This window comes from Urocitellus parryii, chromosome 13 (assembly GCF_045843805.1).
Source record: "Urocitellus parryii isolate mUroPar1 chromosome 13, mUroPar1.hap1, whole genome shotgun sequence".
NCBI classification, from domain to species: domain Eukaryota; kingdom Metazoa; phylum Chordata; class Mammalia; order Rodentia; family Sciuridae; genus Urocitellus; species Urocitellus parryii.
Genome location: NC_135543.1, coordinates 44259913 through 44277097, shown reverse-complemented (window position 1 = coordinate 44277097; position 17185 = coordinate 44259913). Strand labels below are relative to the sequence as shown.

Below are 17185 nucleotides of genomic sequence, written 5' to 3'. Positions count from 1 at the left end.
TCAATCCTAGGGACTCATGCATGCAACCAAGCACTGAGCTATACCAGAGTTTGCTTCTTTTATCTTTAAATTAAATTAAAATTTTCTTTAAAAGACAGGGTCTTCCTATGCTGTCCAGGCTGACCTCAAACTCTTGCGCTCAAGTGATCCTCCTTCTTTACCCTTATGATTTTAACTGGGACTACAGTTGTGCATCACCATCCCTAGCTTTGCCTATTCTGAAAATTTGTAGACCTATGTGTTTTCTTTCTCCCATTCTTTAGGATGCAAAAATTGAAGCAGAAGAATTTACAAGGAAATTGTACGTTGAACTGAAGTCTTCACCTCAGCCTCATCTAGTTCCTTTTCTTAAGGTAGAGTCACATTCTTTGAAGAAATTATATGGATTAGATTTCTTTAAAATAATTTGAAACCTGAATATTCAACATGACAGTAATTCAGTGTGAAGATATAACAATGTGAGAAGGAACTTTAGTACTTTTGTAAACTGTAAGGCTCAGTCATAGTATTGTTTTCATTTGAACATTTTGAGAAAACAGGAGTAATATCTCATTCGTGAATATAATGTTATATTGTTTAACAATTGTACAGGAATACATTCCAATTCTTGTGATTGTGAGAAAATAGGGTTTTCTAATTTGTCCAAATTTCATGTTCTCTTAGAGTGATAAACCATAATAGTGCCAAATTTGGTGGGAAAATTAGAATTTAAAAAATTAATTTATATTGTTAGGCATAACCTATGGTTTATTGAAGTATATAGAATCTGGATTGCAGTAGCTTGGATAATAGGAGCTTATTTTTGCAGACTTAAAAATATCCCATTTATATTCTCAGAAGTTAAAAAGGAATTAAATTGAAATGTATAAAGTCATTAAAGAGTCTGGGCTGTAATGAACCAAAAAGCCATGTTTTTTGGGGGTGGGGGTAGGGTTATTGAATCAAGGGATGTTTTACTACTGAGCCACATCCCCAGCCCTTTATAATATTTTATTTAGTGACAGGGTCTCTTGAATTGTTTAGGGCCTCACTAAGTTGCTGAGACTGGCTTTGAATTCAGATTGTCCTCTGCCTCAGCCTCCTGAGCCACTAGGATTACAGGCTTCTGCACCTGGCCTTTTAATATTTTATTTTGAAACCGGATCTTGCTAAGTTGTTTAGGGTCTCACCAAATTGTAAAGGTGACCTTGAGCTTCTGATCCTTCTGCCTTAGCCTCCCAGGTTGCTGAGATGACAGGTGTGCACCACCATGCCTAACTCATCCCATAAATTTTGACATAATAGAATGAGGAGTTGCCTTTTGAAATTTTTGGGTTAGTTGTCTAGGGGAGATTTAGGAGGCTTTAAAAACTCCTTTTGTTGCTTCATGAAAGAGGAGTGGAAAGGAAGATGTAAGCATCCCGTTTTCATAAGATGTTTTAACACCAGAAAGTATTCCTGAGTAGGTAGCTAAATTGATTAGGATAAGTCACGTGATATGAAGTATAACTAAAGAGACTGAGAATGTATTAGCCAGAGAAGACTTGATCTGGGGAAATGAAGTCAAAGGATCATTATATATTTTAAGCACATATATATGAAAGAGATTTGTCCTTTACACTTCTAGAATCCATAACTAGGATTGGATAAATTTGCCTAAAAAGATGATGAGCTATTTGTGAAATGATTCATACTCTTTTCTGTATGACCCATTTGTCCACTTGATTGAGAAATTAGAGGCATTTCTTCCTGAATCCCTTTCATTGGAAAGGTCTTCAGCTCTAGGTACTGCATTTCATAATGATGACTCACTCTCTTTGAGTATATGTGTGTTTTATACTTATTGTTTATACTGTGAAGGAGAAGGAGGAAAATTTATGTAGCAGATGTTGTTAGTTAGCTATGGATTACTATAACATATACCTGAGATGTTTAGACTTTTAAAGAGAAACATTTTGTCACACAGTTCCAGTCCATGATCAGTGGGTCCCATTGCTTTGGCCCTCTGTGAGGCAGTACAGTGTCAGGAGTACATGGCAGAGTGAAACTGCTAACCTCATGGCTTGGTGATAAAAGGAAGAAAGAAGAAAAGACTAAGCCCCACAATCCACTTTGAAGGCATGGTTCAAATAACCCAAAGAGTAGGCCCCACCTCTTAAAATTTCTGCTGTCTCTCAGTAGCAACATGCTGGGGCTGGGGATCAGGTCTTTAACACATGGGTCTTTCAAGGACATTTAACATCCCAAGCAGCCAGGCATGGTGGCATCCACCTATAATTCCAGCAACTTGGGAGGCTGAGGCAAGAGGATTGCAAGTCTGATGCCAGCTTCAGCAATTTAAGCAAGACCCTGTTTCAAAATAAAAATTTAAAAGGACTGGGGATGTGGCTTAGTGTGTATGCCTGGGTTCAATCGTGAGTAAATCCACCCCCTCAAAGAAAAAAAAAAAAATCTAAACCATAACAGATGCTCTGCTAGATCCTTTACATATAATTTTGGAGCTAAGTAGTAGTTTCCATTTTAGAGAGGACCATTTAAATCTATTAATATTATTTTTTAAAATCAAACTTACAGGCCTAGAATTTAGGCTGTTTTACCTGTTGCTAGATAACATTACCTGTAAATTACAAATATTACTATGAAGGATTTGCACTTTGTATCCATGTTTTTTAAAGAGAGAGAGACAGAGAGAGAGAGAGAGAGAGAGAGAGAGAGAGAGAGAGAGAATTTTTTTAATATTTATTTTTTTTAGTTTTCGGCGGACACAACATCTTTTTTGTATGTGGTGCTGAGGATTGAACCCGGGCCGTTCGAATGCCAGGCGAGCACGCTACGGCTTGAGTCAGGTCCCCAGCCCTGTATTCATTTTTTTTTCTTTTTTTTTTAAGGATCTTTCTTAGACTCTTTTCTTGAGAATTTCCCTGCCCCCATCCCTGAGAGCTTTTGGGGGTTGGGTATTACATAGGGATGAAGGAATTAACATTTTAGTTTAACTCTGGCCGGGTAATGAAAAGATAATTAATTCAAATATTCATTTGCATTGCATCTATCTGTGTGTGTGTGTGTGTGTGTGTGTGTGTGTGTGTGTGTAAACTGTGCTTTTGCTTTTATTTATTTTTTATTTATTTATTTTTGATACTGGGGATTAAATCCAGGGGCACATAACCATTGAACTACATCCCCAGCCCTTTTTTATTTTCTACTTTGAGACAGGGTCTTGCTAAGTTGCTGAGGCTGGCCTCAGAGTTGCAATCCTCCTTCTTCAGACTCTCAAGTTGCTGGGATCTAGGTGTGCACCACTCTGCCTGGTTTATTTTTTAAAAAAATTTTATTCTTTGAGTATTTCCATTGTTTCTAACTCTTAATAAGCAATGTGATTGAATTTTAAGTGTCACAATAAGGAAATCTTACCAAACAGCTCATGAAGATAACCTACCATTTTTGTATTTTCATATCTTTTTTTTTTTTCATTTTTACAAACAAAAATCCCAGGAGTGAAAAGGCAAAATTTATAGTTTTTCACTTGAATTGTCTTTGTTCTTTTAGTAAAAGATACAAAGATAAACACTTGACTCAAAATTTAGTCAGAAAATGTGCTAATAACTCAATTAAGAAAATTGTTTTAGATTGTAAAAATTCATTTGTTTGTATTAGCTCTATTTCAATGTAAAGACAATTTCTATCCAAAGTTTTTAAGTTATTTTACAAGAAATTCTGCTGCATTGTAAATTTATGGCTACTAAAGTCAGCCATGATCTTTTAAAGAGTTTAGATGAATAGAATACAGAGAAATATGATAGTGTTTTAATTTGTTCTTTTTAGTTATACATGACAGTAGAATGTATTTTTCCATATTATACATACATGGAGTATAACACTTCCCTTTCTTGTGGTTGTACATGATGTGGAGTTAAACTGATTATGGATAGTGTTTTATTTTACCAAGTTGGTAATTTACTAAAAATGATAATTTCACATTGAAAAATCACTTTTGGGTTTTAAATTGTATCTTATACTGATTGGATAAAATAGGTTTTCTCAACTGAAACACTTGATGTAGTTTTGATTTGCTTTATGTTATAAAGATGAGAGAGAAGTGTTTTTACGTGTAACTTATTTTCAGTATTTACTTCTTTTTCTTCATGTTTCCAGAAAAGTGTTACTGCCTTACGACAACTTCTGCCTAATTCCCAGAGCTTCATTCAGCAGTGTGTTCAGCAGACTTCTGGTGAGGTGGTTATTACCACCTGTACCTCAACAGCAACACCTCCTGTGGCAACAACTACAGTTTCTTCAGCCCAGTCTGAAAAGCCCATCATTGTTTCTGGAACATCAACATCTAGAACTGTATCTGTGCAAGCTCTGAATCCACTTGCTGGTCCAGGGGGTGCAAAAACTGGAGTTGTGACACTACATTCTGTGGGTCCAGCTTCTGTACCAGGAGGAACAACAGCTGGAACTGTTTTGCTTCAGACTTCAAAACCACTTGTGACATCGGTACCAAATACAGTAACAAATGTCTCACTTCAACCTGAGAAACCAGTAGTCTCTGGAGCAGCAGTAACACTGGCTCTTCCATCAGTAACTTTTGGAGAAACTTCAGCTGCAGCTCTTTGTATTCCATCTGTGAAACCTGTCATTTCTTCTGCTGGGACCACACCTGACAAACCTGTCATTGGCACTCCAGTCCAAATCAAACTTGCCCAGCCGGGCCCCCTTCTTTCACAGCCAGCTGGTGTTCCACAGGCGGTTAAAGTCAAGCAACTAGTGAGTAAAATTTTATTTTTCCTCAGTTACTTATTTGGAAAGTTTCAGACATTCAGAAAATTGGCAAGACTAGTAAAAAACTGGCAAGACTATATATCCTACCAAATTTGACAGTTAATTTTTAATCTCATTTGCTTCATCTCCCTGTCTGTAGTCACATGCACAAAAACACATTTTTTTTCCCTGAATCATTTTTGAGAATTGGCTGCAGAAGTTGTGACAGTGCATTCCCCCAAATACTGTGTCTCTTAACCAAAAAAAAAATTGTTTTTAAACATTAGTAATTCATATCATCATACGTGAGACATTAATATTGATACAGTATTTCCCACTTGTCCCAATAATGTTTCCTGTTCTTGCTTCTAGTGAAGAATTTCTTATTACATTTAGTTATCACTTTTTTAATCTAGAACAATGCTCCAGTTTTTTGTGGTTGTTCATTATGTTATAATATTTTAAGTGCCTGGGCTAGTTGTTTTATACTGTCCCTTTGTTTTGTATTGCCCAATAGCTAGGGCTTTAAATAGGTGATAGTATGATAACATTTCTTTTTTTTCAAAAAAATGCTGAGGAAGACATGTGAACGGATAAATAAGTTGTATTTTTTCCTAAATTTGATCATTTGGGGATTCTTAGGTGAGAGAAGGAAATTTTAGCAGTTTATTGATTAGTTGATATCTAGAATGTTCTGCTTTATTCAGGAGAAGACAGATTTTGTGAGAAGACTGTGTGAGTATTGTTAGCTTATGGGAGAGAGTGCATGGTTTTTCTTGTAAAGTTCTTCCCTTCTTTATACCATAACAGAGTTTGCTTTCTTTTGATTTTTGGTGATTGCCCATGTTCTTTTTTGTAAGCCTTTGTGTTAGAGGTTGTATTTTGAAAATTTTTAGTTCATTGTTCCTTGGAATGTAAACTATGTGTATACTCACCACTCTTGTTTGCAGATCAGAATTAGAGGCTAACATCTGTGGATTATTGTCTTCTGAGGTAGAGGGCTGCTTTGGACATAGAATCAAAGGAGAGGATAAGCCAGGCCCGGTGGCTCATGCCTGTAATCCCAGCAGCTTCAGAGGTTGAGGTAGGAGAACTGAGAGTTCAAAGCCAGCCTCAGCAACGGTGAGGCACTAAGCAACTCAGTGAGACCCTAATAAAATACAAAAAAGGGCTAGGGATATGGCTTAGTTGTTAAGTGCCCCTGAGTTCAATCTCTGGTAACTAACATTCCCCTCCACACACACAAAAAAAGGGGGAAGATAAGGTACCCAGAATTGTAGGGTAGTCTTAACTCTTGGATAGCTGGGAAGTAATAGTAATTTCCTATGCGTGAATCTTTTTTTAGCCCTTCCTATTCTGGGTCTGATTTTCAAATACACCTGCAGTGCAAGATTTCTGTTTGCCTCAACTTAATCTCAGAGATAGAGCAACATTTTACATTTTTTCCAAGCCCCATATATCCAGCTTTATTAAAGATTCTTTTCATAAACATGAGATATTTCAAGTAGGACATGGGTAAGCAATTGTTAAAAGTCTACAGCAACTTTCAAACTCCTTTCTTGGGTAGACTACCAAAATCAGAAAGCACCATAAAACCCAATGAAGTCATCAACTGATGTTCTGAATAGGGAAAGTTTAGAGTGAGGATTGGCATTTCATATTTAACCCTGATTTTCAGGAAATGAAATGAAAAAGGCAGAATTATCAATCTGAATATCATTAATCTAGAAAAGGAACTAATGCTCTTTTGAGGGGCACTATCTCAGTGATGTCACTGGAAAGTTCAGATTGCTTGACATATGGGTAAAACCAATTTTGGGGAGTCATGTCCCTACATGTCTCTGGGTTCAGGGGAGTAAATCCATACTGATAGAGAGGGAGAGGAGAACATAAAGATGAATTTGAGTTTTTCCACACCACAAGGCATTGTGACTGTATGTGTCAGTGTTAGGGAATCCCTCCTCCTGGGAGCCAAGAGGAAATCTCTCACAACTAGTAGGGTAAGGTGTTTTCCCTACAGCAACTCAATTTTGGAGACATTCTATTAGTGACCTATGTTACTTCCCCCAAAACAATGAAATGTTCTGTTTTAATCAGCTTATTTTTCACTGCTACAACCAAAAGACCTGACAAGAATACTGAAGAGGAGGAAAAGTTTATTTTGGGGCTCATGTTTTCAGAGGTCTCAATCCATCCATGGCCAACTCCATTCTTGGGGCCTGAAGTGAGGCAGAACATCATGGCAAAAGAGTGTGGTGGAGAAAAGCGGCTCAAGGACACGGCCACCAAGAAACAGAGAGCTCTCCTCACCATACACAAAACGTACCCCAAAGGCATACCCCAGTGACCTATGCCCTCTAGCCACACCCTACCTGCCTACAGTTACCACTCAGTTAATTCCTGTCAATGGATTAATGCACTGATTTAAGGCCCTCATAACCCAATCTTTTCACCTCCTAAACCCTCTTGCATCGTCTCACACTCGAGCTTTAGGGGACACCTCACATCTAGATTCTAACATATCGTGTACTAACAATATAGTTTTTAAAAAAAGGCAAAACAAAGTTCTGCATTTTTATGAAACTTGGTAAAAAAAATAGTATTTTAAACTGTTCAGTCACTAGAAGTACATCATCATCAAAAATGTGCACCCTTCACTCCTCATCTCTAGCTTTCTGTGCTTGTCTGTTTTAAGGTATCTCCATCTTCTGCAGTTATTGCCATCCTGGCCAGCATCATGTTTTCACTTGGATACCTTCTCTCCCTTCTTTACTGGGCCTTTTTAGGCTTGAGCTCTGGCTCTGGAGGAGCAGGAGCTTGCGGATATTCTCTGGTTCATTCTTCAACTTGACTTTTTTTAGCATCCCTGGCAGCCTTTCTCTTGGGCATGGGTGGGGATGACAGCCGGACACAGGCACTGGATGAGGGGATGCCGTAGTGTGTGGCTTTGGTTGGTGGTCAGGGGGTAGCTTTGGTTGGTCTGGGAGTTGTTCTTGTTTCTTCTTCTAAAACAAACTTTTTAGAAGCAGTGATTAAAAAATTAAACATTGTTCTGATAAGCCAGGTTTGAGGACCACTGCAACAGAGGAATTGCCCCAAGGAAAGGCTTCTTTGGGGAAGAACTGAATAGAATTGAAATCCTTTTTATGGGTCATAACTGATGATTGAACCAATGCTAACTAATCATTATTGACAATCTTGTAGCACATAGGTCCCTAAGGTGAAATAATACTTTGTTAGCTACATAGACTTGTAAGAGCATATTGCTTCTGTGCAATGGATTTTTAAATTCTTATGAGGAAAAGGCTTGGAGAAAACTAAAGATCCAGAAATTCTAAGTGACCTATCCAGTATTAGTCAGCAAGTAGTGGATTTCAGTCTAAAATCCTGTGACTTTGCCATTAGGGTTTGGTTATGATGCTTCCAGCAGGACCTTCTGGGTTTCTGGAATGTCTTGAAGCAGAAAAATATCTGGTGATATAATAATATCTTGACAGCATTTACATTTTTGGGGTTTAATTTGTTATACATTAGAAATAATTTAAATTACAAAAAAATGTAACAAAATCTGATGGTAAATTTTAGGGGGATTTTAATTCATACTTTTATTCCTAAAAGGTTGTGAAAATTTTAATATTCCACTATAATATTAAATATAAAATGTGAATTTTGCTTTCTTTTTTGGCCTTTGTTTTAATTTTGATTTGATATGCCTATTCATACCTACCTATATAAAATGGCAAAATCCACAGTGGCAGATCACTGAAGATGCCTTGTGAATTTATTGAATAACAGATTTACTTGGTCTAAAAGAACAAAAAGCATTTTGTATGGTAATGTATAGAGAAGACAGAACTAGGGTACTCTTTCAAGTCAGCTGATTTAGAAAAATAATATTTTAAGGAAAGTACCAATTTAATCTTAATCCGAAGTGAGGCTTAAAATACTGAAGATGCTAGAAAAGACTAAAGCATTTTATATACCTTATAAGAAATATGCAAATAATCATTCAAAACATGAGAGATCACACCAGACCATAGGATCCATGTAACTCAGTATGGTGTAAAGAATATGCATTTGGCTGTCTTTTTTTTTTTTTTACTACAGATTGAACCCAGGGGTTCTTAACTACTGGGCCACATCCCCAGCCCTTTATTTTTTGAGATAGGGTCTCACTATGTTGCTGAGGCTGGCTTTGAACTTGAAATCTTTCTGCCTCAGCAGATATTCCAGGTATGTTCCACCACACCTGGCTTGGATGACTGTCTAAAAATGTCAAGTTTAGAATTTTGGTAATTTATTTCTTTAATTATTTGTGAATTTAAAACTTTTTCCACAATATTTACTTCTCAATTGTAATAGTTCTTCTGGAGAATTGTATGGCCTGCCTCTTAGGTAAGGTATGTAAATATTATGCTTTCAAGTTATAAGAAAAATATTCTTAAGCTATCATTGTAGGGATTAGATTTTACATTATTATTATTTTTTTTTAAAGAGAGTGAGAGAGGAGAGAGAGAGAGAGAGAATTTTTAATATTAATTTTTTAGTTCTCGGCGGACACAACATCTTTGTTGGTATGTGGTGCTGAGGATCGAACCCGGGCCGCACGCATGCCAGGCGAGCGCTCTACCGCTTGAGCCACATCCCCAGCCCTAGATTTTACATTATTAATATTTTATCAAAGTATACATTTTTATCTATTAACTGCTTTTACAAAAATGGAGTTTTCACTGCATGCTATCCTTTCTGTCTCATTGATTATTATATATTATACTTGGGGTTCTGCCAAAGCTTTCATGTAAATTAACTGAAATTGTTCAGTTTCTTTTAGCTGTTTTTCAATTTATACTCAGATACTTGAAATGTTGAAATATGGCCCTAATAAGTAGTTCTGGGGATTTTACCTAAGAATTCAATTCCTATAAATGACATGTTATTGGCTGCCTATCAGTGTTGGCATAGTAGCTATTATATTATATACTCAAACTAAATATTGAACTTAACATTTTACTTCTAGTTTTTGTTTCAAGGTGGAGAGTGGATGAGTTGGATTATGGGTTACTAAAGCTAGGTAAGATAATTAAGTAGAAACTTTCAGAAGACTTTGCTGAAAAATCTTCCCTTTGATATTTGTGAAAAAAAAAAAGTGTTTTACTTGTTTGAGCAAAAGCTAAATTAAATTTCATTTTAATTAGCAAAGCTAATTTAATTTAGAAAAGCTAAATTTTAATTTCAGTCTGTTCATTTTAAAATATAAATTTTGATAAACATTTTAACTGATTTAAATGAATAAAATAAAAAACCCTCAGATTCACAATATATGCAAATAAAATTCATGAATGAGGAAAGTTAATTCAAAATCCCTTACCTCTATTTTTGCCAGAAAGGTGGATAATTTTGGAGAGTAAGCTGAATATTGTTATAGTAGTCTTGCATTTATTTATCCTTAAGTCTCTTTTTTATTTTTTGCTTTCAAGTATTTTTTCCTTTTTAAAATATACTTTTATTTGTGCATTATAATCATACATAATAGTGGGATCCATTGTATATGCTTGCACATGCACATAATATATTATCACTTAAGTATCTTTAAAAATAACTTTTACTTGGAGATAAGGCAGGAAATTTTTATTGTTATTTGTTTTCTTATTTTAAATGTGTATTTCCCCTCTATTGTATTTCTTCTTTAACAGTATCACAAATATTTAATAAGTGGCCACTCTCCAAATATTACTCTTTTGTGGATATAAGAGAAAAACAAATGAGTTATTTGTGCAGTATAAGTGTGATAACTTTGAATTTCACTGTATTAAAGTAAAACTGAACTCCTAAAATAAATTTACCCTAAATACTAAAAAAGAAAAATTGTTGTTTTATTTTTACTTGCACCTAATTATTTTGAGGTAGGAGAAATTCTTAAAGAATTTTACAACAAACACATGCTATGTGAAATAATTAGTGAGAGTTAAGTGTGCTAATTGCCTCTGATGTCACAGTTCTCACAGGATAGGAAAAATATTTTCAAGGTGTAAATTTTAGTTTGTTATCATGGTGGTTGCCAATATTTTCTTTAGAAAAGAGAAAATAAGTAAAAATTGAGTTAGAAAAAAATTGGTAAAATTTTTCATTGGCTCAAGTAGTTGACCCTCAGTTATTGAACTGACCTTAAGTAACTTAACTGACCTTAAGTGGATCCTAAGTAGTTTGTCTTTTTTTCTTCCTTTTTTACATTCTATTTATGAGAGTGGAAAGATGGAATTAGTTTTTTATTTTACTTTTACTTGAATAGGACTAATGAAGAAAGAGGTTGAATCCAAGTAAGGCCTACCGTTTATTTACCATATATAAATAGTGATTGCACAGTAAATTCCTCATGGGCTATAACTGAATTAGAATTGTTATCATAATATTCTTGATATATAGGTTGTTTGATGCTAGTTTATTCAAATTTACTTAAGAGATAGTTTGTTTTATAAGAATATATTAGAATTTGTGGAAAATAAAACTGGAGACATTATAGTGTCCATGTCTTTATATTAGTCAATAAAAATTTTTATAAGAATTTTCATATGTAGAGAAATTGAGATTTATAGTAAATATCGTACAACCACCCACCTAGATTCTAGCATTTATAGCTGTTAAACTTGATTTATCGTGTATTTATCCAGATGTCTTTTTAAAAAAATATATTTATTTTTTAGTTTTAGGTGGACACCATATCTTTTTTTGTTTGTTTGTTTGTTTTTTGTGGTGCGGAGAATCGAACCCAGTGCCTCATGCACGCTAGGTGAGCGTACTACCACTTGAGCCACATCCCCAGCCCCCTAGCTGTCTATCTTAATTTTTTGATGAATTTCAAAGATTTTTTCCTAAATTATTAAATATAGATATCACAGTTCAATATTTGTTTATATTTTTTTTCTTTTGAGGCATATCTATTTACAATGACAAGCACAGATTTCATTTGTACCACATGAAAAGTTTTTTTTGACATTCAGTTCATACTGCTGTGTAATTCAGACCTCTCATCAAAATATAGACTGTTGTCGTTATAATCTCTGAGCTCTCTCCTGCGTCATCTGAGTTGTCAAAATGTAGACTTGTTCTCTCGTGCCCCTTCTCCATTCATCAAAATATAGATTATTGCCATCATCTTATTGCCCTTTCCCATTCAGACCCCATTGCCATCTTCCAGAAGCAGCAACTGTTCTGATAATTTCCTCCATGGATTAGTTTTCCTTTTCCTAGAACTTCATATTAATGGTATCAAGGTATTATTTAAAATAATTCCTTGTCACATATATCAGATTATAGTTAATGTGAAAGAAACAAGAATATTGCTTAGCATTTCTAGACCTGTAATTTCTATAAACTGCTTGAACATTAGTTTATGTTAACATCCCCAATAAAACATCAGAACTTGAGGTGTAAAGAAAGCTAAGGTATGTACTCTTTCCCCTTCTTTGCTTGATTCCAGAGTTTTGTTTTGTTTTGTACCTGGGATTTAACCCAGGGATGCTTAACCCCCAGAGCCATATCCTCGGACCATTTTTTATTTTGTATTTTGAGAAAAGGCTTCACTCTAAGTTGCTGAGGCTGACTTTGAACTTGCAATCCCCCTGCCTCAGCCTTCTGAGCTGCTAAGTAATTACAGGTATGCACCACTGCACCCGGCCAGAGTTTGTTTTGAAGGGAAAGTAAATTAGGGTCTTAGTTTTTAAAGAGCACAATAGTTTTTCTTTTCCTTGCCAAATAAGAATAAATATGTCTTCTTTGGGCCAATTTCCATTTCTCTAAAATGATTTCATTCTCCATAAGATGCCTAATAAAGTGGGTTTAGATACTTTCTTTGAAAGAAGACCAGTGAAATCTCTTATACATTATTGCTCATTATGTTTTATTTTGCTTGGCAGGTGTGCAAGAGTGCACGTTGTCCCCCCCCTTTTTTTTTTTTTTTGTTAGATTTTTAGATTAGTTACATGTGCTCCTTAGGTTAGCATCGTTAAGATGAGGACTGATGGGGACCTAGGTTGTTGCTGTTTGTTTGGTATCAGGAATTGAACACAAGGGCGCTTAACCACTGAGTCACATCCCCAGCCCTTTTTATTTTTTTATTTTGAGACAGGGTCTTACTTCTTTGCTGAGGCTGGCTTTGAACTTGCAATCCTCCTACCTCAGCATCCTGGGCCACTGGGATTACAGATGTGCACCACCACACCATGCCTAGGGTTTTTAAATCCCACCTGAAAACTTTATGTAATTTTCATGTACCCATCAAAAATGGTAGGAAGACTAACTGGTAAACAGCTTACTAATAATATCTTATTACTATCTTTCATAATTCAAATACTGAAAAGAAGAAACTTATAAAGTGAAATTGACTTATAAAATGAAATTGACTGCATAAATGAGATTCCAGATATATATTACTTCGTATACTTTAAATCTGATCCCTAGGACTTTATAAAAGTATGATCTCAACTTCATTGAAATGCATTATTTTTCCAGTTCTTTTCTGTTACCAAAGAATGATAGCAATTGATTTACTTCAGCTTGTATTTTTTTTTTTCTCTAGGAACATTAGTTCCAGTAGGATTACTTTATAGAACATTATTTTCTCACTGTTTTTTAGTAATATACACTTGCCTTTTAATTTTGTTCACAAATATTAGAAAGTGAAATGAATTGTACTCCCAAGATTCTACTCAGAAGTCTATATCCTGCCCAGACCATTGCTCATTTATATTACCCATATGGGAGTTTAAGTACATCTAAATAGTTCAGTTCTTGGCCCAAATATATGATAATTGTTCCTTGAAGTGAATAAATGACCCTCTGCTGTTCTGGCTTTTCTTTTTCTTTGAGGCCAAAAGTAATAGCACTGTTATTACTTTGTTTTCTCTCTTTGCCCCCCAATCCTCTCTGAATTTCTTGAATTTTTATCTTGGAGAATGCCTTTAGCATTATCATTTTTCCAAACGGTTTAGGAAGATACTTTTGAAAAACAGCACATAAAAAGTCCTTAACTTTTTAGAGGTGTATTTTGAAATATTTATGGATAAAAGTTATATCTGGGATTTGCTTTAAAATAATAAACAATTGTGGGAGATAGAAAAATGGACCAGGTAAAGAAGAAACAAGATTGTTCAAGAATGAGTCATTGTTTAATCTGGATAATCTGTATTTTTGTATATGTCTGAAATTTTTCATAAGTTAAAAAGTAAAAATAGGAACCCTGTGGGGATTTTATAAATTTGAATTCTAGTATAATAGTATAGTGTGTGAGATAGTCATGTCTTTCACTTTTGAACAAGATCATTTTACTACATACAAATTTAAATTTTAAATATATTTATAGCTGGGTGAGCTCAGGCAGTTATTAAAAGTGAAATTTTGTCCTTTCTTTTTATAGCATGTTTAGTTGAATGACTGTACTGATAGTTCTAATTATTTCAGGTTGTCCAGCAGCCTTCAGGAGGCATTGCAAAACAAGTGACCACAATTTCCCATTCCCCAGCATTGACCATTCAGAAATCTGGACAGAATAAGATGCCAGTGAACACTGTAATACCTGCTAGTAAGTTTCTTCCAGGTAGACACTGGTCTGGCTTGCCTCATCACACTGTTTGTGGAATGTGGTGGGTTTTGCACAACTTATTTGTTGTATTAAGAGAGATTTGGGGGGCTGGGTTTGTAGCTCAGTGGTAGAGCACTTGCCTAGCATGTATGAGGCAGTAGTTTCTATTCTCAGCACCGCATATAAGTAAATAAATAAAATAAAGACCCATTGATAACCAAAAAAAAAAAAAATTAAAAAGCAAAAGAAAGTTGGATTTTTAAAGTTGGTACCTAAGAGAATACTGAATGATAACTATTATAGTCTTTGAACATATATAGACAGTTTTTAGGGGTGTAGGTTGTTTTAGAGTAAATGAAGCAAATACTTATGGTATTCCATAATTAGATAAAACAATCTAAATAAGTATTTTTCAAACTTATAAAACTTGCTATAACCTTTTAAAAAATGTAGTTTGGAAATCAGGTACGGTAGATCTTTTAAGTGTTTTAAAAATATATTAATATAAAGGATATATTATTAACCTATGTTTCCATTACTTTTTGTACATGATGGTTTTTATAGTGATGCTATAGGCAACTTGAGACCATATAAAGAGAAATGGAGGGATCTTTATTTTACAAGATGATTTTTTTAAATGTAGGGAATATATTCATTGTCCTATTTGAATTTAGACAAAGTTCTGGGGAAGCTTGAATTTTTTTTTTGATTAGTGTATATATATATATTTTTAAAACTGAAGCTCTGAATTTTTCCTAATGTGGCATAATTGCTTTTTTGATATTCTACTTTTTCCTTTCTTGTTTGTTTTTATAGCTTCCATTCTAAAGCAAATTACTTTGCCTGGAAATAAAATTCTGTCGCTTCAAGCATCTACTCTTCAGAAAAATAAAGTAAAAGAGAATGGAACTACGTGCTTCAGGTAAAGAAAATAAGTAGTTAAAAACTTGGTCTAGTTTAAGGATGTAATATTTAAGGAAAAAAAAAAACAGGTGACAAAGACTAATTCCTAAATAAAACAGATATATTGATGCCTTTAAAATAATCTAACAATACTCTTTTAAGTATTATTTATAAGCAGTAACGTCTATCAATCTTAAGTATTTTGCTTAATGAATTTTGAAAAACATATACCTGTGTAATCATAATCCAGATGAAAATACTGAATATATCCATGGCCTTTATGCACTTTTCAAATCAATTACCCACATCTCCTGCCTCTGGCAGTCACTGTTCTTATGTCCATCACCATTGATCACTTCTGTGTATTCTTGAACTTCAAGTATATGGAATATTTTATTATTATACTAATGTCCCTTTATCTTCAGTTTTGCTTTCTGTGTGTTCAGTGATCAGATGTCATAAGTGGTCTGAAAATATTAAATGGAAAATTCTAGAAATAATTCTTAAGTTTTAAATTTATGTGCTATTCTGAATAGTGTGATGAAATCTCAAGACTTCATGCCCAGGAAGTAAATCATCTCTTTGTCCAGCATATGCATTCTGGATATGCTACCCATTTGGCTAGTCATTCAGTAGCATCTAGGTTATAGGATTAATTTACAGTGCTTTTGTGGTAGTCTAACACAGTATCACAATACCTGTATCATTCACCCCATTTCATCTCATCAAGTAGGCATTGTATCATCATAATATCATCATCAGAAGAAGGCTGAGCACAGAATGATAAGATATTTTGAGAGAAACCACGTTCACATAACCTTTATTACAGTATATTGTTGTCACTGTTTTATTTTTATTGTTAATCTCTTACTGTGCATAATTTATAAATTAAACCTTACAGTAGGTATGTGTGTATACAAAAAAAGTTGATATATTTGGGGACTGATTCTAGGACTCCACTCAAACACTAAAATCCACAAATGTTCTAAGTCCCTTATGTAAAAGAGTATAGTATTTGTAAATAATCTGAGCATAGCCTCCCAAATATTTATTTTTTAATTTTTAATTTTTTTATAGTACTGAGGATTAAACCCAGGGTCTCATACATACTACATAAGCATTCTACCATTTCCAGCCCTTTTTTTATTTTGAGACAGGGCTTCGCTAAGCAGACTGGCCTGAATTTGAGATTATCCCGTTTCAGCCTCTTTTTTTTTTAATATTTATTTTAGTTGTAAATGGACACAATAACTTTATTCTTACTATTTATTTATTTATCTATTTATTTATACCAGTGATTGAACTCAGTGGCACTTGACCATCCCCACATCCCCAGCCCTATTTTGTATTTTATTTAGAGACAGGGTCTTGCTGAGTTGCTTAGTGCCTCGCTGTTACTGAGGCTGGCTTTGAACTTGCCATCCTTCTGTCTCAGCCTCCCGAGCCGCTGGGATTAAAGGCGGCAACTTTATTCTTTATATGATGCTGAGGATTGAACCCAGTACCTCACACATGCTAGGCAAGCGCTCTACCATTGAGCTACAATCCCATCCCCTGTCTCAGCCTCTTAAGTAGCTGAAAATACAGATGTGCCACTACCATGCCACGCTCTTCCATATAGGTATAGTACCCAGTACAGTGTAAATTCTATGTAAATAGTTGTTACACTGTATTTAGAGAATAATGACAAGATCAAAAACTATGTACATAATTCAGTACACATGCAATTTTTTTCTTAATTGTGATTTGTTCTTTTCTGTCCTGTGGTGTTCTCAATTTTGTCCTTTTGATTCTTTTTCCAAAAAGTACTGCTCGCTCTCCCCAAGAAGCTACACTTTGTATTTTTTTTTCCCTTGGTTCTGGGTATTTAACCTGGGGTGCTTTATCACTGAGCCACATTTTCAGTCCTTTTTATTTTTTATTTTGAGACAAGGTCTCACTAAGTTGCTGAGGGCCTTGCTAAAT

General features: G+C 34.6%; 1 protein-coding gene across 1 annotated transcript in view; it reads left to right on the top strand.

Annotated features, from left to right (window-relative positions):
* Positions 1-17185, top strand: part of Taf4b (TATA-box binding protein associated factor 4b) — a 130652-nt gene that overhangs the window by 27099 nt on the left and 86368 nt on the right. The window contains exons 6-9 of the mRNA XM_026388091.2: positions 264-353; positions 4132-4746; positions 14197-14317; positions 15134-15239. Of these exons, the coding sequence (XP_026243876.2) occupies positions 264-353; positions 4132-4746; positions 14197-14317; positions 15134-15239 (932 nt within the window). The remainder of the gene's footprint in view (positions 1-263; positions 354-4131; positions 4747-14196; positions 14318-15133; positions 15240-17185) is intronic.